A 24,312-nucleotide genomic window follows, 5' to 3' on the forward strand; every position below is an offset into this window, starting at 1 on the left:
GGTTGCTTGAAACATCCCATGAAAAGCTTTGGGTGAAATAAATCTCTTCCGGCTTTTTGTTTGTAGTTTTACCTACCCTGTTGTTTGTGCTTTCAAGCGGAGCAGACATTAGCTAACAAATTAAATCATATATCTTTTTCGTCAAAGAAAGAAAGGATCAAACAAGATTTTTCATTCATCCGTGAGGTTGCACAGAAAGAAACACAATTAATCTCCTTAAGGGATGCTACGTGAAATGAAGCACCAACAGATTAAGATTATTAGCCCAAGAACAGAAGAAGAAGAAGAAGAAGAAGAAGAAGAAGTACTAGTGCTACAAAGTCTCATCAGGCACATGAAAGATAACCTAACAGTCAGAACAAGTAATTTTAAACGCTCTTCTTCTACTAACAGGCAAACACATCCTCGCAGTGTTGACTCATCCAATCTGCCGCTCTCTTGCTCTTGGGTTGCTTCTGCGCTGCCTCAGCCGTGCTTGCGTACGTCCTCATCCTCTCGATCATGGCCTCCGTGTTCGCCTGCTCTGACAATATCTCCGCCAGCTGCTCCGAGCTGATCGCCATCCTCACTCTCCACACGCCCTTCTCCGGCGACGGCAAGACTTCCAGGTTCTTGAAGGTTTCTGTCCCCTGGTAGTTCCTGTGTCGACTTGCGCTTCCGCTGGCTTTGCGCGTGGCCGGTGGCTCTGCGGAGGCTATGTCCCTGATCCTTCCGGCAGCCTCGAGCTTCCCTTCTTTGGTGGTTTCCGGGACGGTGAAGCTCACGGTGGCGCCCTTCACGGAGCAGCTCACCATTGTACCCTTCACAGTGCAGTTCCCCATCAGTGCCAGCTGCCCAGTCTCCTCTCCAACATGGTGACGGCCAGTACTTAAGGAGGAGGAGGAGGAGGACCCGAGAGCTGGCGTGGATTCATGGAGAAGACAAAGCTTTGCAAATAATTCTGGATTACCCTCTCTAAATATCAACTTTGCAGACTGCGATTGATTGCAGGGACAGGTTTTGCATGATGGCCGGGCTTGGCGTTGTACGAGAGCTGGAATCCGTGGTTACATGATGATGGTGGAGGGCTAGGATTGAGTTGGGTCCTCGGTGGGGATCAAAATGACAAATTTGTGGTACAAGCAGCCATGTGTTGCGCAGGAAAGCAGTCCGGCACGGATGTCTTCATGCCTTAAGGGAACTGTTCCTTCGTTGGCCTCATGGATGGCCACAACATCGAAACAGCTTGCAGATAGACGAAGCATCAGCCATTCTCTGGTCCACAGCATCATGAAAGAGAAACCAGAAACGTATGCAAAGACCAAAGCGTTTGAAAGAGGACCGGAGGACCGGATATAATGCCAATGGCATTGGATTCCATCGCATATTCTTAGTCGACATTTGGGATTTGACTCATTTTAATTGATCTCGGCTAATTCTTTATATATATATATATATATATATATATATATATATATATATATATATATATATATCGAGCTAATCTAATCGGAGCAGTAATCATTTTCTATGCTCCATGTGAATTGATTCCTCGAGATCATGTTGTGGGCTAGACATTAATCCGTGATGAGAGTGCTTTTGGGCCATCTTACTTAGTCCAACGGGCCTCCTTTATGCATGCAACTGGACTCAATGTTTTGTCTTCTAATATCTTTTCTCACTAAATTGTTATTGGGATTAAATATATATATATATATATATACTAAAAATAATCAATAATATATTTCCTTGTGAGAAAACTCGAGAGATAAGCCTACTTGAACACAAAAGGAATTATATTACGATATATTTTTGGTTGAAGAAAAAATTCTGGTAATTGAGGATTAATTGCTTTGTACATACACTGCCCATTTCAGGATTTTGGTTCGTCGAAGAATTTTGTTTTTAATTTTTAAGTAGATCTAGAAAGATTGAAAGAACTTTTTTTTTTTAATGTTTTATGAGATAGGATGTATATATGTACATACACACATATATAAAAAGAAAATCTAAAATCTAATATTCTCTCTATGGATATAAGTAAAGCCTTCTTCAACGATGATAAAGTTTTGTAGGTAATAGAGGAGTAACTATTCGAACTTATTTCCGATCTCTATTTTGACTTACTTTGTCGGTCGGTATTCTTTTATTTGTCGCTTTTGATTTCGATCGTATGTACTCGTCTTCATATATACTAACAGTTAGATCATAAATATGTATATGTATATTTATATGTGTTTTACAAGCCAATCCTCCGTAAGTGATGGCACGATCTCTCGTACCTAGCTAGGCTGACTAATGCCTACCACCACCAAATCGCTTTCGGCGATCGATTAAATGGTGTCGTCGACATGACTCGTGACATCGGATCGAGCTACTAATCCACTCACGTTCCCATATGATATGATAATTTGATGATAGAGGAATCTTGTTCCACCAAGTTTCGATGATGCTTTGGAGAATCTTCTCTCTCTCCACGCATGAGAATAATTAACTCTTCCGCATGTCGTTGTGGGGTTCCCAAGAGGCCATGGTGGATCGCCAATTATTGGTGTCGTCACAGCTTCATTAGGCTGTCAGCTACGACGAGTCGATTACACGAGCCAACGATGCTCAAATGACGAAGCAATGGTACACCAGTTCCTACGATCTGGGATCCCCTCGGTGTCATTTAGTCATGCACGATATTGAGAGAGAGAGAGAGAGAGAGAGAGAGAGAACATGGGAGACCAAAGCTCATGGGAAAGCACCGGCACCATCAAAGCACGGTGGCATATGCCGACTTATAGTGTGGCACTCACAACGCTTTAGACGAAAGGATCGGTTTCGGTACATGCATGGAGATGGCAAGTCTTGTTGATCTCTTGGTCTTTCTCGGTTCTATCTCATCTCTATCTCTTTTTGAGTATAATGCTTGACCCTTTATTTATAGAGTATGAAAATTACATTACTCAATTGTGAATAGTGGATTAAATTATCGCAATTGATATCATCATGTATTATGTCGATCATGTGAGGCACTCGACTTATTAGTGAGACATACGTTACATTCGATTAGATCGAGGTTGATAGTGACATGAACATATATTTGGATTTAGGTATCTAAATATACGCTTAAAAAAAAAGTATGTTAATAGTGACATGAACATATATTTAGTTTAGGTATCTAAATATATGCTTTAAAAAAGAGAGCTAAATATAATAAGATGAAGATGGTTGTTGAAAAGTCGACATCCGAATTAGACCAAATGAGCTAATTGACTCAACAACTTGATGAACTTTAATATACAAACCTATCTAACCTTTGTCGACTAATTTAAGTTTAAATGTGGTATAATAAATCGGATAGTTTAGATTAGGAAGCATGTCATGTGATTTGATTAGTAAGTGTGTTTGTGTACAATCTTCAAATTTTCATGCTTGTTGTTAGTGTAAACAACCTTAAACCGTGGCCTCGAGGTCGACGCGGCTCGGTTCGAGTCCGGATGATGGGGATCTCCAAAGGGGATTCCTCGGGACTACTGAGGTTGCCGGCTCGATCGGTTCGATCGTGGAGGTGGGTCGCCATTTCCTCCGGGAAGAGGCTCCTCGCTTGGTGCATCCGATGAGAGTCACCTCGTCTTCGTTCCTGCACACGGGTCGGGTCGAGGTGCTTGACCTGACCCCTCCGACGATCAAGTTAGTTGAAGGTCGCAGGGGGTTTGTTCGTGTTTATGTGTTGTCCCCCTCCCTCTTGTTTAAAATGCGAGGGTATTTATAGGAAAGTTTAGTGTTACCTGATGTGCCTGCCCACAGGGAGCAGGATCGTACATCTGACGACGTCTGACATCACTGTTGGCGTGGCGTGAGGGATAGAACCTGAGCAGTCGTTAATGGGCCTCGGTTGACGTTTCGACCCATGTTTATCGGGTGCTGTCAGCCCGATAAAAACGTGGGGCATCAGCTGATGTCATGTGAGTCTTATTATAATTATCACCCTCGTCACTTGTATACTGAGATGGAAGACAAAGGAGGTTTGAAATGAGCTTAGCATTTCGAGGGAGAAACAGTGTCTTTGCTCGTTGAAATCACGAGTAGCCGTCGGTCCGCTATTCTCGGCTCATATGCTAATAGCAGATGGCCATGTTGCTGTTTCAAATCACCCACTCCTCCCATAGAATCGTCAACACGTTTGACGCATCGACTCTCTCTCTCTCTCTCTCTCTCTCTCTCTATATATATATATATATATATATATATATATATATATATATAGAGAGAGAGAGAGAGAGAGAGAGAGAGAGAATTGGGCGGAATTCTCCACCGTACGGCGACAAGTTCCCACCCGGTCACTGTCGCACCACCGCCCCTCTCGTCTTCCCCGATGGAGGGGTGGACGGGGACGATGATGAGCCCATCATATCCGAGCCCCCCACGTGAAATTTCCGCCCTCCTCTTCTGGACCCCACCAATCCCCCACCCATCCGTCCACCCCGTCCCCGCCCTTTGGTTATTACCGACAGAGCCTCCCGGCACGTGCCGATACTGACTGTAACGGGAGGCGGTCCAATCACCTGTCTCCCTCCAGCGGACCACGCATCGGCATACGTATGTGCGCCACCCGCGAGCCGCCGGTCCCACTCGCGATGGCGACGTCGGGAAACGTAACGGGGCGGCTTGGCTCGCCGGGAGGACTTCCGTTATGTTGCGGTGTATTACCGGAAGCCGCAGTCAAGATTGGGGACCACCGGTGGACCCACCTCGAGAAACGATAAGCGCCATGTGACAGTGGGTACACGTGGCGTCTTCAATGTGCGTGTGTGAGAGAGAGAGGGACAGCGAGTGGGGAAGCCATTAACTCCATCGCCATCACTGTACACACGGGAGGAGGACACACCCCCACACCCAGCAGGTAAAAAGGTATTCGGCCGATTCGGTGACGCCGCTTTCTTGGCTCCTCTCTCTCTCGTCTTCCTCTTCTTCTTCTCTCTCGGTCGCTTTGTTTGGGAGAGAAAAAAAAGGGGGAAGAAAAGAGGCGGAGAGAGAGAGAGAGAGAGAGAGAGAGAGAGGACGGGTTTCATTCTTCGAATCGAGGCAACGAAGCGGCGTCCGGCAGTTTCGCGGGGGCTGGGGAACATCCCAGCGCTCGGGGATTCAGCGAGGAGGGCGGCAGCGGGTGAAAGGCGAGGCCTTTAATTCGCGCCGTTCTTCTCTCCTGACGCGTTTTGCTGCTTCATTAATGGGGTGAACTAAATGCCTGAGGGAGCGCCCAAGGGTCGCACGGGAGGTTTCTCTCCGTTGTTCGGCCGCCAAATTCGACCTTACTCACGGTGGTGAAGGAAAAGCCGGTGCTTTTGGAGCGCTTGAGTTGGTATCGTGGCCGCGCGGATCGGAGTCTCGGCTGAGCGATATGCTGAAGAAAGGTGAGGGTTGCGTCTCCTGTGGCCTTAATTTTTTGGGGTTGCTCTCTCTCTCTCTCTCTTTTAGTTTGATTGATTCGTGTTTGATGTGGTGATGCAGGTGATACGCTGTACGAAGAGCTGTGGAGGGCGTGCGCGGGACCTCTGGTGGAGATTCCCCGGGTGGATGAGAGGGTGTTCTACTTCCCCCAAGGTCATCTGGAGCAGGTGAAAGAAAGAAAGACTTCTCAATACTCTTCTTCTCTTGTATGCGGTGGAAGCGATAAAAACTCCACCTTTTGGGTTATAATCTTTGGATTCTTCGTGAATTCCTCTGTTTATATGCAGTTGGAGGTTTCGACAGATCAGGAGTTGAACCAGCAGATTCCGCTGTTCAACCTTCCTCCCAAAATTCTATGCCGCGTTGTCAATGTTACTCTAAAGGTTGGCTATATTTCCACCCTCTTTCTTTCTCGAATTAAAACTTTGTCCTTCGCTTCTAGAAATTTGCTGTTGGATAATAGATAGCTCCTTACCGTCCCGGTTTTTCCAGGCCGAACCCGACACTGACGAAGTCTATGCTCAAATCACTCTGATTCCTGAGTCAGACGTAAGAAACAAATTGAAGTTACTTTCAAAGAATTGCACTTGCATTTCGGGAAAAAGAAATTCTCTTTTTGATACAATGCCACACAAATTGAGTTCTTTTGGGGTTTGATTCTTGTTAGCAAAACGAGCCTACCAGTCCTGATCCATGTGTTCTGGAGACGCCGAGACCGGTGGTTCATTCCTTCTGTAAGATATTGACAGCTTCTGATACAAGCACCCATGGTGGCTTCTCGGTTCTTCGTAGACATGCCACCGAATGTCTTCCTCCTCTAGTCAGTTCTTCCATGTCTCTCTCAGTCGGTTTCGGTAATCGGTCTTACTTTTTCAGATGATCTCTCAATCTGGACTGCGTTTGCATGCCTTGACAGGATGTATCACAACAAACCCCCTCACAAGAATTGGTTGCCGAGGATTTGCACAGTTTGGAATGGCGATTTAAACACATATTCAGAGGTATCAGTTTGATTCTCTTCTCTTTGAATTTTTTGTTACCAACCAAGGTAAAAATTCTCCATTGCAGCACAATGGGCTTCAATTCAATTGTATACTTTTCCAGGGTTAGTTGAAGCTAAAAAAGAAAAGTAGCTTTTGTCTTCTCAAATCCTCGGCTAATTGAATTCTGATTGGCAGGTCAACCACGGCGACATTTGCTCACAACAGGATGGAGTACATTTGTAGCATCAAAGAGATTAGTCGCTGGTGATGCATTCATCTTAATGAGGTTAATGTTTCTTGAAAAAAGTTTTCTCTTTCCTTTTTCCTTAAGACTAGTGTTTTAAGTTTGATTCGATGCTCTAGAGGGGAGAATGATGAACTGCGGGTTGGAGTGAGGAGACTCGCCCGCTGCCAAAACACTCTGCCAACATCTGTGATGTCTAGTCATAGCATGCATGTTGGAGTACTTGCCACTGCATCACATGCCATTTCAACTCATACACTTTTCATGGTGTACTACAAGCCTAGGTAGGAACTGATACTCAGATTACATGTTAAAGCACATTATTATCATGATTGATTGCTGTGTTAATTGAGTTATGCATGGTGAATAATTTAGGTGTAATCAGTTCATTGTTAGTCTCAACAAGTATCTGGAGGCAACTAAAAATGAATTTGCAGTTGGGATGAGATTCAAGATGAAATTTGAGGGAGAAGATGTTCCAGAGAAAAGGTTATTCCTCAGTAATTCTCCGTTCTTGTTGTATTGTCTTGAGCTTCTTCCTAATGAATTTTTTTTTGGTTCTTATTTCTTAGTTTCACCGGTACTGTAATTGGAATTGGAGACATTTCTTCACAGTGGCCAGGTTCAAAGTGGAGATCATTAAAGGTTACGCATGAACTCCTCTTCATTCACCCAAATCGCATGAACATTGTGTCTGAAGTCTACTAATTTCAGGTGCATTGGGATGAAGCATCTAGCATTCAGAAACCAGAGAAGATCTCTCCATGGGATGTTGAGCCTTTCGGTCAACCCATCTCTGCTTCTGGTGATCCTCAGGCAGCCTTTTCCAAGAAGAGAGCTCGGTCACCCTTGGGCCTCCCTGGCACTGGTAGTGAGAATGAAGTTATTCCTTTCCTCTTCATTTGCTCGATATTTATGTGACTGAAATCTAAACTTTTTTTATTCTATTCATACGCAGAACCTAGTTCAACTTTTAGGCATCCTGTTGAGGACCAGATGTTCGACCTAAGACCACCGAACAGCATCGGCGCTAGGAGCTCAGAGACTCGATTTCTCTGGTCACCTAGGCAGACAGAGAGCATCAACTTCAATTATTTAAATATTCCCAGGCCATGCAACAGAGGATTGTTGGATGGCTGGTCGAAAGACTCATCTTCACTGCCACATGTTACGCCCAAGCGTTTGGAGGATGCTGTTGGTGATGCAGAGGCCACTCTCCCTTCCTGGGGGCTTGCCTTGACTCCTATAACTGAAGAACCATCATTGGATTTGGAATGCAAGATTGAGAATGAGAAGAAGCCTAAGAGTAGCGGTTGTTACCGGTTGTTTGGGATTGACTTAGTCAGTCCTTCCACTGGCATATCTTCAACCGCGTTATCAGGTGACCATGCGTGCATATCAAGTGCCACAACTGAGGATCCTGTTGCTGCCACCGCTTTGACCGAGGACTTGGATGAGCAGTCTGGAGTTTCAAAAGCTTCAAAAGAGACAAAACAAGTGCTGCAGGCATCTCCAAAGGAGATTCAGAGCAAACAAAACATTGCTGCCAGAAGCTGTACCAAGGTAAAAACATAGCTCTTCGAAAGCATGATTACTGTTCATAAGGAACTTTGATTAACATTTGGGTGATTACAAGGTTCACATGCAAGGAATTGCAGTTGGCCGAGCTGTAGACTTGGCAAACCTAAAAGGTTACGATGAATTGTTCCTAGAGCTAGAACAGATGTTTGAGATCAAAGGAGAGCTTCGCTGTCGCGACAAATGGGAGGTTGTCTTTACCGATGATGAAGGGGATATGATGCTGGTCGGCGACTATCCATGGCCGTATGGATCATCTATGAACCCTTCTTGACTTGTTAACTGATTACTAGTCACCTTCTGCTTGAGGAATTAAATTGATTCAAGAACACAACTTTGCAGGGAATTTTGCGAAGTAGCAAGGAAGATACTCATCTATCCAAGTGAAGATGTGAAGAGGGTGGAGCCTGAGAACAAGTTACCTGCCACTTCTTCCACATAGGGTGAAGCCGTCTGCTGTTTCCCAGAAGAAAACTCAACTGAAGGTTGGCATGCTTTCACTCTTCCCTACCGATCTGTTGGTCGGGGAACTCCTCATCATGCATGACAACAGTCAATAAAATGTCATGCTTCTTGCAATTCTGTTTTCCAAAAGAAGCCTATAATTGAAAGGCTGGTGTTCCCGAACGAGTCAGTTTGATCATTGCATCCTTTAAGCTCAGTTTCGCTATCCTTGCAATGCATTCAGCAAACAATTGTGTTCTCGACTCCAACGATCCCTTGCATGCTGATCTCTGGCTTTGTGGAGAGCATCATTAAGCCATGGAAAAAACGCCTTTGATATGAAATTGACATCCGCTGATGGAGTGAAAGAAAATAGAATCACGGGATCATACGGAAGATGTTCAAACGCCTGTTTGATAATTCAAGAGTCACATCGTCGGTGGTGAATCCCTCCACAGTCGTTTTGCTTGCTTAAAACATTCGCTACGTTGACTCAACAAGTTCAAGTCACGTTGTTCCTATCTCACCCTGGACAGCTCACACGACCAGAATCTATTCCTAGCGTAGACGTTGATTCTCGATCGGTCCTACCAAACAAAATTGGGCAGGTGGTGTAGTCTTCCCATTAAGGGTCGAGAATGAGTAATCGCCGTATGAATCAATAGTACACTCGAGTGCAGAGCTACATCGTGTGACTCCACGAGGAGTTGCCCGAGAGTGGTACTCATCTCTTTCTCAAAACTCTTATCAGCTTCGTTAGTCAATTGACCAACGAGTTTGAAGCATAATATCATCAACTGCAAATTGTCAATGAGGACAACAATCTGCCATCTTGTAGTTTGACAATGAGGAAGCGAGTCTCTATTGGACTACTATCTTACAAAATTCAACAATATCATTAAAGATGATTAAATGCCTTTGAATAACTCACACATTGAAATGTTCCTCTATACGAGGGAGAAAGGTTTCTTTGAACCCAAAATAGATGAGGCTTTTAGCACCAACTAAAAAACTGATATATGATCTTAGGTTTAAACGTATAATAGACTTTTAATTAGGCATATATAAAGAATAATTTTTTATCTGATTCTTTTTTGAGTTATTTTAAAAATATTTATTTTGATTAAATTTTTTTTTACTTTTGTTATTTATTGAACAAATGATGTATATTAAATTTCTCAAAGACTTGGTTAATATATTCATTCTCATAGTAATCATTGAATATCTCAATGCTAATAATATAAGATGCTTTACTCGTATCAATCATATTAAAATTCTCGATGAATTTTTTTTGATTCAATAAAATAAATCAAGATCATTGCTAGCAAATAAAATATTATTCATATATAAGATCAATATAATAAACTTTCTCCTATTGATTTTTAGATATAAATACTGATCGATAGTATTTTTCTTAAATATAAAAGAATTAATAATATCAAGAAATTTTATATATCAAGATATTTTATATATTATTGTTTAAAAGCCTATTTAAGGTCATAAATGGATTTCTTAAATTTACATATAAAATTTTATATTTTTCTTATTTTCTTTATGAATCGTTTAAGTTAATACATAAAATCTAGATCTCTATTAAGAAAAATTATTTTTACATCCACGTGATGTAACTCAAAATTATAATGGGCTACTAATTTCATAATGATTCTTAATAAGTTCATTTAAAAAACTAAAAAAAATCTTATTATGATTGATGCATTCCTCACGAGTAAAACCTTTGACCATAAATATGACTTTTATATTATTTAATATTATTCTTTAAGTTATATTTATGCAATAGATTTTTTTACAATTATTAGGTAATTCAATGAGTTCTTAATTATCATTCTAGTCATTAATTTTAACTCTTTTGTGTCATATCACTTTTTAGGATAACTACTTTTGTGAAAATAATGAAGGATCTTTTGATTTCAATATCATAATTTGATTCTTATAGATATATCATATAATAATAAAAAAATAATAAGTCATATTTTTCTTTGAAATATTCTTAAAACTATCAATTGTGATTATTCTATAATAGCAATATCAATACTATGTGAGAGTTTATTCATGTTATTTTATTGTTTGTATTTATCAAATTATTTAGTGATTTGAGGAATAATAATTTCTTGAATATAAAATAATAAAACAATATCAATATGTATTTTCTCAATATTAAAATTAAATTTTAAGATTTTTTACTCTTATATATTCACCATTTTCTAGGAATCTTACATCATCAAATTCAACTGTTCTCGTCAAGCAATAAAATCTATATCCCTTTAAAAATTTCTAAATAACCAATAAAATATCCAAAATGGTCCCTGAACCTAATTTATTTTTATATGATTTAAAGATCTTTATCTTGAGACAATCTCAAATATGTAAATAACTTGATTTCCTACCAATCTTTAACTTAAAAAGGGTCGATGTAATTGACTTACTAAAAATTTTGTTCAAGATATATATAATCATCCTTAATGCTTCTTCTCACATTGAGTATAGAAGAATAAATTATCAGGCTCTCATAATAATATACTTTCATCTTTCAACAATCTTATTCTTCGTTGTACATATGGTAAGACATTTTGAGTATAAATATCTTGTTATTCTAGGAATCTAGTGGAAGAACTATAATTATAATTAGACTCATCATATCTATTATAAAAAATTTTATCACCCATGTTCGATTTAAGAATCTTAACTTTTCTATTTAATTATTTCTCAACTTTATTTATAATTAGATATATATAGTAATATCTCAATAAGATATTTATAAATATGATAAAATATCTCTCTTCACTAAAATAAAAAATATGAAATGACTCACAGATCTAAACATATATAATCTCAAAGAGCTCATGATAAAATATTACAGGATCATTATATTTAAAAATTAAATTTTATTAAATATATTGAGTTTATAATGCAACAAGGTCAGCATAAGGGTATTGCTGAGACTATGACATTCGGTAACATATGTTGCATGGTGTCGCCAAGCATTTGATGCCACGTCTCCAGTGCATCACTTTAAGTGGATCAATCAATAAGATCATGATATCCTTGGATCCCTAACGCTTCGACTAGATTGGAACGCATGCTGATGTCCGAAGTGATAATGGATCACGCATGTAATCAATCAATGCACTTGTGACATCTCAAGAAACATAATTGATAAAGCAGCCTTTCTCTTTTTCTCTTTGACACGGTCCAATCTGACATGGTTGAATCCAATCATAAAACATCTTTCGACATAATTGAATGATTATAAAGTATCATTTATCTTTGATGTAACCAAATCTAATTATATATCCTTTATCTTCGATATAACTGAATCCGACTATGAAATATTTATTCCCAACACGTTCAAATATATCCATGAAGCATTCGGAGGTCTTCATTACCTCTGAATCATAAAACATCCAACATGCATCAAATTTGATTATGAAGCATGATCAAATTTGACCATAAAACAAAACATACATTATTTCTAATATAACTAAATTTATCCATACAACATCTAAAAAAACTTTCAATATAATTAAATTTAATCATGAAATATCCATTATCTATGATGCAATCATGACCAAATCTAATCATAGTGTCCATTATCTTTATTATCTCTAATGCTGATGGAATCTAACCACGAAGAACAAGGCCTTCACCCCTCTCTCTTGGAACGTCTAGCCTCTGGATCTGCAACATCAGCAAGACAACACATCGAAACAGTATCATTGAGCTTCTTGAGAAGCAAAACAAACATGAACTTGTATTCCTTCCCAAAGCTGTAACCATTTGGACTCATCAAGGGAGCAACTAGTTGACTGGATCACTGGAGAAACTAATACAAAATTCGTTCACGTATCTTCCAAATATTTTTCTTATTTGAACTGATCCAGAACAATTCTGAACTTGCAATGTTCAATGCCCATAGTGGCGGTCAACAAAAGTAGAAATGTGGTCTAAGTTTAGCCACATCATTCTGAACATAGAAAACCAAAGACATCACACTATCTTGAAAAGCCTCAAAGTAGAAGGAGAATATAATGAGAGGAATTAAAAGCACGAGGAACACTAATAAGATGCAGATTAGTCTCTTCTCTTGCCAGTCACACCAGCTACCACCTGCCCTCACAAGGAAAAAAAAAAACACTTAAGAAATCCAGTAACAAACAAATCTTATTGTTCATGGATGACGACACTCTGAATTTAATGCTTGTCATAATGCTAATGATCCCATTATCCATAAAATTAAGCATGGAGTTCCATTTTGATTTTGACTTGTTTGTGGTGCTTTAAAGCACTAAGTGGACAAGACCTCAGCTAAAATACAGCTTATACTTTGATGTTGGGAATATAGCAAGTGTATCTCATCTTAAATAAGGTAGGAGAAAGTTTCTTAAAGCCACGAAAGAATAAAGATGCAACATATACATACATCAGAAAGAGCAGGTTGTGGGACCTGCTTGGCTGTCTCAAAGGAATCCAAGATAGGCCTAACTACAGCAGGAAGGAAGAGACCTGAAATAGCATAAGACGACAACATGGTTGAAATTATAAACATAAATCTTTGTACTTTCAGCCAATGCAAGCAAACCAACTTATCAGACTCCATCTCCTGATTTAACATGCTTCAGAGCAGGCATACAAACAACCTATATAAAAATTCTAGTTAACTGAGAGCACATAATTAGGTATACAAAATATCATATTCCAAGAACCTAAATTGTCCAATAACAAAAATAAGCCCCAATTTTGGTTTATGTTAGAGTGCCTTTGATTAGATCATCAGCAAAAAAAATTAATATTGTGCTTGAGCCCTGATCTCGAAAAACCAGAACATGCAATGACTTGGCATGAATTCGTGGATGAGGTTACAATGCATCTAAGACTGATCAAATATCCTAGCTTCAGTTTAGCATACACAATATGAGGCATAAGCGATTTTACAAAATAAGGCAATATAAACAAATTGCACCAAAATCTGTCGTTGATTCATGGTAGCTTTGTATGTCGTAGTATAGAAGAAAATATAATCAACAAGATTATAGAAAAAAAAATCCAACAAATTGTATGTTATATTTAAACCAAGGTCTTCCAGGTAATAACAACCATATATTAGGAGGTGAACGGAGGTGAGAGTTAATTGTCATGCATCTGCAGCAGGTAATATGAGCAACAAGTACCAAAATCATCGTTTTTCCTGTTCTCAGAGAAAAAACAGTTTCATTCGTAAGCTAGAGACAATTTCAGAGGCAGGAGCTTAAAAGAGCAACAGAATATTCCCCATAAAATTCCTCCATTTATTACCTAAGTTCAATAGCACAATACTTAAAAGCAGCCACATCTGCAGTCCCACTTCACGGAACGTAAATTACCTTACAATTCACATGAATCAACGTCACCTAAGACAGATATTGCTCTGTGGAAATTTTTTCTTATCTTGTCTGTTATCCATGTCTGGTCAAAGGCATTAAGCATGATCCAGATCATAATGCACTGAAACAAACAGCTCCATTACTAAACAGACCAGAGTGTTTGATCAAAAAAGGTTGTATTTATCTATCATCCTACACCTTTTATCAGTTAAAGGAGCATCAATATACATCTTGTTTGTTTTCTACAAGGACCAAGCAGCAGTTCCCTTCTTTTGCTGACAAAGCATCTCTATTAAAATGATACATAAACATGCATCTCCTGAAGCTTAACCAATGAAGTAATAACTGTTCTTTTGTTTCTGGTTTTATAACACTCTAATCTGAAGTAATAATGCTACATATGGTAGATAATATCGAGTGCTCAGCTTTTGAAAATAGTATTTGTTCACAACCTATGGGGGACAAAGGATTCTGAAAAACAGTCTCCTAAAGTAATGTTCATTCGTATCACTTGTCATAGGAAGTTACGTAACTCTAGAAAGAGCTAGAACATTGAACTTCTTCGTCAGTTGTGAAACATAGTGGGAATTTTCGATTAGAAGCCAATCTCGTAGCAGGGAGACCAAGATTCTAATGAATGGAATACCCCTTTTTAGGGTTCTCACTGGCACCTTTTTATAAACAATCAACAGATAGCTCATTCATCCTGTTCACAAGATGGAGCTACAATGAACATAAAGTATGTTATGTTAAAATGTATATTGGATTAGGAGGTTCAGGAAGCTATGATTCTAGAAAGACCTACTACTTGAGCATGATGGTGCTACATTAGAAGGTTCAGGAATGCAATGACCAGAAAGTTTCTCACAACAAAACAGGATTATGAAGTGTTCTACTGTGAAGTTATAGGACATTGGCCATTAAAAAACTTAATCGAGAAGGACCATATCCAAATTTGCCGCTTTTGGATATCCTGAACATAGCATGTACATGAAGCTTGTGATTCAGCTTTTCATTAAGAAGGCTGATAACAAGTTGCATATTATTAGTAGTTTATGTTCTTCTAACAAGAGCCTCATCAAAAAGTGAACTCTGAGACTTATTGTTCGTTGCACGCATAAAAAATCATGAAGCATAGACAGAAACGGAAGCACTACCAGTATATGCCAAGGATATGCCAATGGCCAAAAAGATAGAATCTTTGACCAATAAAAACCTTTAAATTTGAAGAATGCACTTAATAACTCGAGAAATTTTATATCTAGTTATTTACATTGCAAACTAACAGCACAAAGCCATTTTTTTTTTCTTTTTCATGGAAAATTAAGCTCACAAACTACAGCCTATGTCTTAAAACCAAGTACAGTTTCAAGCTACCACAAGTATGATTTATGGTATCTGAAAGTAAATGCTTTGTTAAACTCAATCTATTTTCAGGAATCCACTTAAAGATTGTGTTTTTTCAAATATAATGATGTAGATTAAAAAAAAATCAAGGTAGAGTGATCAAAACACACAACAAGAGGAGTATTGATGCTATGGTCTTTGCTATGTATAACTTGCTAATTGCACCAAGCTTCATAAAAAAAAAAACAATGTGCAACCTAGCTTTTCTATTAAGAATCTAAAGCAGGAACCAAATTTAACCATCACATATGAGTAAATATATCAGAACAACCTCTCCTTCAAATTTACTAAATACCATTATTTTTTCTTTATGGAATGAATATATTCAATGTTGACATTCTCATGCTCAGCTGCAGATCCAGTAAGAACTAAGAACTGATGTATATGCTTGGTCGATCCAAAGTCTCCATCTTTCACAAGAAGAAAATGGTCATAACTCAAAGCAAGTTAAACCTAGATTACAAAACCTTCATATGTTTCGTTTTTGGATCCACGACCCGTTGCAGGAACCTTAAAATCATAGCACCTACGCAACTATTTCTGGCGCACTGATGGCACCATCTCAGAAGCAACCTCCACATCTTAGATTCTGAATGGAAACCCACGCTCTCTTTAGGTTACTCTTTTTCTATCTTTTCTTCTGTAATTTCTCCAACTATCACACTGAACTATTCTCAAAATAGACATCAAGAATTGACATCGATCAACTTACAAGATCTAAAACAATAAACCTAGAGAAGAACTACCAAATCGATGGATCTTCGACTATTTCAAATCGACGAGAACAAACGATCACATAATTAGGGTTGGGAAGAGAAGGGTACCGACGCCAGCGATGAGGCAAGAGGCGGCGACGACGGGCTCCTTCACCACGAATATCTTCAGCTTCTCCATCACCCGCCCCATCTCTTCTGCTCTCTCGGTTCGCACTCTCGATCACGCCCTGCTTCTGCTCCCTGTGCGGGTTTCGTCCACGCACACAGGTTTTAATCGGATCATGTGGGCTTAAGGCCGGCCCATTTATTTGATTTTAGCCCATTAATTTGAGCTCGGTCTTACCCTTTTTTGTTTTTTTAATTTATCCTGTTAATTTTAAAGTCCTTTTCGATATATATATATATATATATATATATATATATATATTTCCTTTTTATGTTGATAATATTATCGGGCAATTAGGAATTCTAATACAGACAAAAGATATTGTGGCGATCGAAGCAGGGCGTAGGTATCAATCTACGGGATGAGGCCCAATAATAAAACTAATTGGGCCGGGCTTAACTTGATTGTAGCCCGACTCATCGATCGCTTCGGCTGGCCCTGTCAAGGGCCGCCGTACCCCATCCAGGGAACGGATTCCAAGAATATCCGCTGCAAGATACCGGAATATTATTGGAATCTACCGCTCTCATACGGTACATTAAGATTCATCCATAGAACCACTGCTCGGGTCGCCTCTCTCTCTCTCTCTCTCTCTCTCTCTGAGTTGGATCTCTCTGAAGTCTTTTGAGTTCAGGTAACCAAATCAGTATCCATCACTTTCTTTTCTCATCTCGATAGGAATTTTAATATATAGATTTTTTTTTATAATGACAGATAGTTAACTTTTACCTTCTTTTAATGCATATGAAGTTCCCCTTTTCTTGAATAGAATTCCCCATTTTGCAAGAAGGCTATGCATTGGAATCATTGATCATGTCAATCCACAATTATTTGTAACAAGAATTTGAGTGAAACAAATAGGGAATTCCATATTAAATCAAATACAACTTGTTTTTCATCCATCATGTAAAATAAAAATTCAATGATCTCTTCCATTAAAAAAAAGAAGAGAGAAAACATGATGTGAAAATATATGCAACTGTACAGCATCAACTGGGATTAATTTGATACGCCATCAGTGCAATTCTTGAATTAAAATGGACAAGGACAGTGCCATGATACAGATAACAGGCACTTGCAACATCTAATCAGTGGCTTTTTGCTTCTTATTCTTTCAATGCAAGAAACTTTTTACACTTCTCAAGGCTGTAACTTGCTCAGAAAACACTTCTCCTTTGTAGTTTCCAACTGTTTGAGTTGATGTGTGTTGCATCTCTAAGTTTAGAAATATGGAAGCGGTGAATTATCGCATCCTGTAAGTGTAATGGTTGCTCTTCCAAGATCATAAGATCTAAGAAATAAAACTTGTCAATGCTGTTTGGATGTTCATGATCAACAAATATATAAGGAAAAAAAATTATAGCATAAATGATGGTTTTACCTTATGTTATAGAGGCTGCAACTCTAACCGGCTTTATTTTGAGAGTATTTCTGATGTGTTCGTATCCCGTGATAAATGCCCCAAAGAATTAAAGGAATCTAAGCTGTAGTTTTCCTAGTAATTTATACATGATTAGAGAACTTGCTTCATCTTTGTTCCTGTTGTTCAGTGGTGGATGCATCTTCAAGACAAGACAACCTACGGAGAACGAGTCAATATGAGAATTTTGATTGATATCAGGATAATGCACTTCCATGGTGAGTGTTCAAATACGCATTGAAATAATTGCTTCCAGATTACCTGACTCACTCTCAGCCAATTGTGACCATTCTTCTGGTTCTAGCTTTGACTTTGAAGCCTTTATTAGCTCCATAAGGGCAACATTAACCTGGAAGTCCACCAGTAAGTTTAGGCCTTGTCTGGCATTTAGAGTATGAAGTGATAAAGATTTCTTCTTAAAAGCATATAATCAAACAGCAGAAACAGGCATACACCAGAATGGTTTACTTTACAGCAGCAGGGCTGAACTGGCCCCATGTATAGATGAGATGACAACTCGCTGTCGTCTACAAATCATAGATGACGAATAATTGAAAGACAACTTTTTCTGAAAATGCGGGAGAATGTTCAGCATGCTACCTCAAATATAGTAGTAGTATGATCTGTAACAAGTTCTTACTTTTATCTTGAGCTCACTAGATATGTTTTAACTTGTCATTTGATTATAATCTTAAAAGAAAAGTTCAGTTTTGAAAGACATCTTTTGCCTTGTACAAGGGAACATAGACAAGCTAAGAGCTGGTACAATATCATGTTTTGAACTTTTGAGATATTATTAGTGTGAAATCTCTGAAAGTTAACAGTCCAGAAATCAGTACCAAACTGCTCCAGTCCAAAAGTCAATAGCAATTATGCCATATCTTCACTGCAGGAAAGCATATCATGCGAATAGAGGCATGACTGCCTTCAGATAAATAATAGACATAACTAGTCCTGAGCCATTGTGCTAGCTTGTAGCTGTAGTATATGTAGCATGACATCCACAAAAGTTCCATTATTGTAATTTAAAATTTCTTTGCTTTGGTTTTGAACGGCTTAAAATCAGAGGTGAAGCAGATATGTAGAAGTCTGAAGAATAATCTCTTTGAGATGCCACAAAATATTTTCATTAGAAAGTATCTTGGTACTATGATGATAAAGAAAATCATGGTTGTAATAAACCAAAAAAGAAAACAAAAAACTTATAAAATATCTGTTCCTGGGATTATTATACCACTAAAGGTTGCAAACCACATAGGTGACTTGTTGAATGGCATGAAACTGCAGCATCTTCATGATATCCTACCATCAAACCTCGGTAGCTAATATCTTTGCTATCTTTTACATTCCGTCAAAATACAGTCATAAGAAAGAATTTGTATCATACGCATGCTGCAAACTTCTGTTTCTATCATCATCAGTTATAGAGCATTTCACTTAAAAGTTCTGACTTATATGGATTCATAATATAGATACCTCTTCTGGCCTCTCATGGCTCACTAGATGTGCGCCGTGAAGCTCTACCATTCTTGCAACAGGTTGCAGCTTCTTTGCAAGCCTCCTTGCATGATCCAATTGAGCAATGATGTCATCCCTATCAAGATATTGCATCACAATGTTAGTTTTTCAATATTGTTGACAAGCATAGGAGGGGGAGAGTGGGAGGGAGTAAACTTTAGTTGCTACCTGCCATGGATGATTGAAACAAGAACCCCTGATGAACGAATTGTCTCAAGTTCTTTTGAAGTCATATTATGCATCCAGCAGGCATTAAGTTGGCCTTCAAAACCATAGTTAGATTGCATTCCACTTGATGATATTGCTTTTACATAATCCTGAAGTCATGAAACTCTTATCTGTATTAAAAATAAAGCAGACTGGCAAACCATAAAAAAGCAGAAAATCACGTGATTCCATTAATCATTTTGCCAGAGATTTCATCTTAAATTCAGAACAAGGTTGCTTCTTACGGAGAAAATTGTGCTAGAGGCCATATTAGAACATTGTTTACCATCAATTTAATAGAGATGACAATAAACCCAGCCTGGCGAGTTAAATTTTTTTCCCAGTATTAAAATCTTTTAGCCGTTTATATGAATAATAGCAATGCAAGACGATGAATACCCAAAACGAAAATCAGAATTTACATCTCTCTGTAACTTTGTCAATGGTTTCACATTTCTTTCTATCGCATTGATTCAACATGAAGGTATGGTAAATGGCTAAATGATATGAAAATCTTTATTATTTGTTGGAAAAGTGTTTTTGCAAGTGAAGGAGTGCTTTTTTTGTTCGATGTTCGACAGATGAATGGCTTACGCTTTCTATAATAATTTTCAGCATTTTTTATGTTATGTCTAACAGAACTTTGTGGTGAAAATTTGCTGCACAATTCCATCCCAATCTGTTCATTGGGAACCATCGTTTCAGTAATTTTCTAGATGCCAATTGGCTAGAGGCGTTTAAGTTCATATCAGTTTTGCCAGGAGAATTGAGCAGGATGACATGATGAGATGGAGATGGACAGCCATGGCAAGTTCTCATCATGTGACTTTGGTATCTTTTGAACTTGGGTGGAGAGAAAGAATCTGAGTAGGAAAGATGAGGAAGACAAAAGTAGGCAGGATAAGATGAAAAGTACCAAATATTGTTTGTCACTAGCTTGAGTTATAGGGCAGGTTGATGCTAGCACAGCTAAAGGAAAGAATAGATTAGAGAACTTTAGGACTAGTGTTGCTTTCCTTGAAAGAAAAGAGAAGAACTGATATTCAGAAACTCTGCTGGAAATGTGGCCAAGGTGTTTTAGGTGTTAACTGCAGGAGACCAAAATAAATCTAAATAATTTTTATGTGTTCTATTTTGGCACAACTTCACTTACTTGATAGAGAATATCCCTTCTTGTCCGAGATCCAACACATTCATCAAGGTATTCCTGCATATAACATCAAAGAGATTCATAATTAATTGCATTCGGGTGGTTTCACAAAGATGAAATATCTCATGTAGGTTGCATGGCAATCAAAGATAGTGTATGCAAAAAAAAGTGCTCCACCTTGGTGTAATGGGTTTCTAAGTCCACCATAGCGCGTTGTTCTGGGGTCTTTGCTCTCAAGAATCGAAATGCCAGCGATAGCATCTGGAGATCAATCTGCAATAGCGGTGAAATTTCATCTTGATGAGTGATGTGCACAGCAGTGTGTATTTTGCTTTAACCTTAGGCAACAAATATGCAATTTAGTAAAACAAGAAACATTGCATGATAAATTTTGCGTATATATGTTGCTAAAGGAGTTCATAAAGAATCCTCACTTAAACTATCCCATTAAGAACTGCTGACGATGAGCCTTGTTTTTTTTTTTTCTTTTTTTTTTTCCGCTGGAGTCATTTAGTAGCAGTATCACTTGCTTTTTTGTGGTTCCGAGCAGAGTTAACACCGACATTTTCATAATCCTTGAAAGATAACTAACAAGGTCAAGATTACTTAATTGATGGACACTGTTCCTGATAAAGCGCTTTGAAACAGAAGGTTATACTTTAGTTTAGTTATCATCGATCTACATATTCAGTAGCAAGCTAGAACATTCCAGAAAATTGGAAGTAACTGGGTTAGATTGCATAACTGGGTTAGATGCTTGAAACAAACAGCTTCAAACAGAAAGTAAAGAAGGAAGTGGTAAATTTGTATAAATCCAGGTAACACACCATTGCAAGAGACATTTATCTTTGCAAGAACTAAATCACATCAAAAATTTCAACAAGATCAAGGGGTACTGAATGGAGTTGATTTGTCCGGAAGTAGTAGCTTTACTGATATACCTTAGGGAAGCATTCGAAGCCACCTCCAGTCACACTGAGCAAAGCCAAGGAGCATATCCTATCAGGTGCCATGGCTGCCAATTTGCAAGCAATCATCGCTCCTGTACATCAATCAAACGGATTTGAATAGCATGTGAGCGTATACTACACAAACACTCTTCAAACTCTGAGAAGCTACAGCAAAGAAAAGAGAATGTACTGAATCAGTAGGCAAAGTCTGATTTGCTTATAAACTTTCCATCTTAGTGCCAATAAGAATCAATCATGTTATTGGAAGAAGTCAACGCACCCATTGAGTGACCAAAAACATGAGCTTTTTTCCAGCCTAGATGGTCCAATAGAGCCAGGGCGTCTTCAGCCATGATAGTTGTTCTGCAACCCAAAGAACAGAGCACATAAGTTCTTTCCTAGCAATTATACCTCATACACTAATTCAAAGTTCCTCAGGAGAAAAGATTGCATTCATCGTGGTTCCTCTCTCTCTCTCTCTCTCTCTCTCTACATATATATTTATGGTTCGATCTCATTAAAAAAGTGCCACGGATGGTCCTGAATCAACTGATCGATTAATACACGTTCTTGTATCATTTTCTTGGCTTCTTCCTCAAAAGAGATAAAGAACGTTAGTTCATTAACTATCTCGATGTTGTTTATTCCGATTAATAAGCTAAAATCCGATCGTGAAAAACCCAATTTTGAGGACTAAATCTTTTACACCAACATTAAATTAACAGGACTCTAAAAAATCATGAGTAGGAAAAACAAGAGAGAAAAATTACGTGTAATCCGATTTCTCGGTGGGGACGGAACTCCGACCCACCCCGCGGTTGTCGAAGCAGCACACCTCGATCCCGTCCCCTTCCCGGACCTCCTCACCGAGGGTATTGGATTCCCCGCCGACAGTCTCCGTCGGCGGCGCCTCCTCATCATTGGGTTCCACAGCTCCCGTCAGCCCCTTTATCTGCGGTCCCCAGGAATCGTGCGTCCCCGCCAATCCTACACGCAAGAAGAAGGAACAAACCTTTGGCACTCGAAAACCCCAAATCTCCATCAAAAACAGGAAAAATGCATCCAAAAGAGAAAATTTACCGATGATGAGGAGGACTTTGGTACTCCCATGTCCGCATCTCCTGTAGAAAATCCTGATGCCATTGCTGCTTAGGTCGCAGTAAGGCATATTAACGACGATCACCGGATCGAGAGAGAGAGAAAGAAGAGAGGAAGGTTTGTCCGATCAGATTGGGGGAGTATTTAAAGGGGGGCGGCGAGGTGGGAGGCAACGGGACGCGTGGATGGATTGGTACGAGGTGACTAGTCTGCGTCAGATGGACAGTTGTGGCGGGAAGGATAAGAAGAGGGGTCAAAAAAGAACGACGGATAATAATAATAATAATAATAATGATGAATCCGATTGATCACGATTAGAACCACGAAAATCAACGTCTTTCTGTCGGTCCAGAAAGTATGTGGTTGACGATGAAATGCATATGAAGATTTAAACCCAAAAAAATGGAGGAGGGGGGTGGGGGTGGGGGTGGGTGGAATTCCGTATAAATTCTTATTTCCTCGTGGAGTTCCTATCTTTTCCTATAAAGTTCAGCAATTCCAAAATATCACATAAAAATAGGATAAATTCTTCATTAAAATCATTCTCTCTCTCTCTCTCTTTTCTTTTTTTTTTCTAATTTCCTATAAAGTTCAATATTACAAAACTATCACTCAAAATATGAAATAAATTTCCTATAAAATATTCTCCGACGAAAAAAATATGTATCACGTTCCAGATTTGCCACTATCCGTCGGGGCACGAGTTCAACGTGCAGAACTCTGGGTCTGGTTGGATGTGATGGCGACCAGAAAATAAGGCCCATAGGACACTTATGAGTCATTCCTTATCCTTATTATTATTACTGATAATAATATTATTATTTTAAGTGCTGGATGGAAGGTCAGATATTACAAATAAATCCATCTTTGATGGCCACAATCGTCCTTTTAGCATTATACTAAAGTTGTAGGTGATGCCCTTTGTCTTTGATGATGGATTGTTTCTCTCCTTGAGGAGATGCATTCTGTGAACTTTATGGACTCAATCAAATCTGCATCAAGTTCTATGATTTACCAAGAGGATGAATCTGGATATGAATGGTGATGGTTGGACATCATGTCAAGGGGAAAATTCACAGTGGTTTCTCGATTCATTCATTCATGTCAATAATTAGATGGTCCTGTCGGCACGAAACAAATGGCAAATAACTTTTCCCACAAGTTGCTTGATATAAGAGAACAGTAGGATACCTGTACTAAAGCGCATGATGCATCTGTTCTTTACTTGCGGTATTCTCCGACAGGAGGAGAAGAGAATTCGTGATCATTGAAAAATGCAAAGCTAAGCTCCACATTTCTCATGGATAGTTGAGGGCACGCAATTTCAACTTGTAATCTGTGTAAGATAAGAAGAACATGTCTTGATGAAGAACCAACAATGTTAGTACAAGAAATAAGTAAACGTCAGTAATTTACATAAAACAAAGGGAATATAAAAACAATCTAAACATTTCATTCATAATTGCATATCCACTCTTACGATCGTTTAACATCTCTCTAATTTCTCAGTCTTGAAAGAAAGCCATCATATCCAAACCTAAAGTAATCAGGTTTATAAATCCACTCGGACTCTCAAAACCAACTCCTAATTATATCCAAAGGTTGAGCCACCGACCTTTCGATGGTCAAAGCCAT

General features: G+C 38.7%; 4 protein-coding genes across 5 annotated transcripts; 1 reads left to right on the forward strand and 3 right to left on the reverse strand.

Moving 5' to 3' along the window:
* Nucleotides 1-155: 155 nt before the first annotated feature.
* On the reverse strand, nucleotides 156-1,102 carry LOC103992718 (uncharacterized). Its single transcript, XM_009412531.3, has one exon. It carries the CDS (start codon nucleotides 819-821, stop codon nucleotides 387-389), a length of 435 nt encoding a protein of 144 aa, XP_009410806.2. The 5' UTR covers nucleotides 822-1,102; the 3' UTR covers nucleotides 156-386.
* A 3,707-nt stretch (nucleotides 1,103-4,809) lies between these two features.
* On the forward strand, nucleotides 4,810-8,884 carry LOC135643449 (auxin response factor 18-like). Of its 2 annotated transcripts, XM_065160424.1 has the most exons (14): nucleotides 4,810-5,381; nucleotides 5,479-5,585; nucleotides 5,706-5,801; nucleotides 5,911-5,967; nucleotides 6,086-6,238; nucleotides 6,335-6,419; nucleotides 6,597-6,687; nucleotides 6,765-6,929; nucleotides 7,021-7,134; nucleotides 7,218-7,290; nucleotides 7,360-7,513; nucleotides 7,604-8,208; nucleotides 8,282-8,469; nucleotides 8,566-8,884. In XM_065160424.1, the coding sequence occupies exons 1-14, from the start codon at nucleotides 5,369-5,371 to the stop codon at nucleotides 8,663-8,665; spliced, it is 2,001 nt and encodes a 666-aa protein (XP_065016496.1). In that variant the 5' UTR covers nucleotides 4,810-5,368; the 3' UTR covers nucleotides 8,666-8,884. The 2 variants fall into 2 exon arrangements, with proteins under 2 accessions (XP_065016496.1, XP_065016497.1); XM_065160425.1 differs by lacking the exon at nucleotides 8,566-8,884 and having other exon boundaries at nucleotides 8,304-8,463.
* A 3,645-nt stretch (nucleotides 8,885-12,529) lies between these two features.
* LOC103992721 (uncharacterized) lies at nucleotides 12,530-16,418 on the reverse strand. The gene is made up of 3 exons (XM_009412534.3): nucleotides 16,277-16,418; nucleotides 13,106-13,188; nucleotides 12,530-12,792 (listed from the first exon to the last, which is right to left on the reverse strand). The coding sequence occupies exons 1-3, from the start codon at nucleotides 16,356-16,358 to the stop codon at nucleotides 12,757-12,759; spliced, it is 201 nt and encodes a 66-aa protein (XP_009410809.1). The 5' UTR covers nucleotides 16,359-16,418; the 3' UTR covers nucleotides 12,530-12,756.
* Nucleotides 16,419-17,177: 759 nt separating this feature from the next.
* On the reverse strand, nucleotides 17,178-22,813 carry LOC103992722 (uncharacterized). Its single transcript, XM_065159104.1, has 11 exons — nucleotides 22,660-22,813; nucleotides 22,350-22,566; nucleotides 21,860-21,942; nucleotides 21,571-21,671; nucleotides 20,807-20,902; nucleotides 20,633-20,686; nucleotides 19,441-19,589; nucleotides 19,231-19,348; nucleotides 18,016-18,103; nucleotides 17,716-17,913; nucleotides 17,178-17,625 (listed from the first exon to the last, which is right to left on the reverse strand). The coding sequence occupies exons 1-10, from the start codon at nucleotides 22,745-22,747 to the stop codon at nucleotides 17,804-17,806; spliced, it is 1,104 nt and encodes a 367-aa protein (XP_065015176.1). The 5' UTR covers nucleotides 22,748-22,813; the 3' UTR covers nucleotides 17,178-17,625; nucleotides 17,716-17,803.
* Between the last annotated feature and the right edge of the window lie 1,499 nt (nucleotides 22,814-24,312).

The sequence above is a fragment of the Musa acuminata genome, chromosome BXJ3-7 (genome assembly GCF_036884655.1).
Source record: "Musa acuminata AAA Group cultivar baxijiao chromosome BXJ3-7, Cavendish_Baxijiao_AAA, whole genome shotgun sequence".
NCBI classification, from domain to species: domain Eukaryota; kingdom Viridiplantae; phylum Streptophyta; class Magnoliopsida; order Zingiberales; family Musaceae; genus Musa; species Musa acuminata.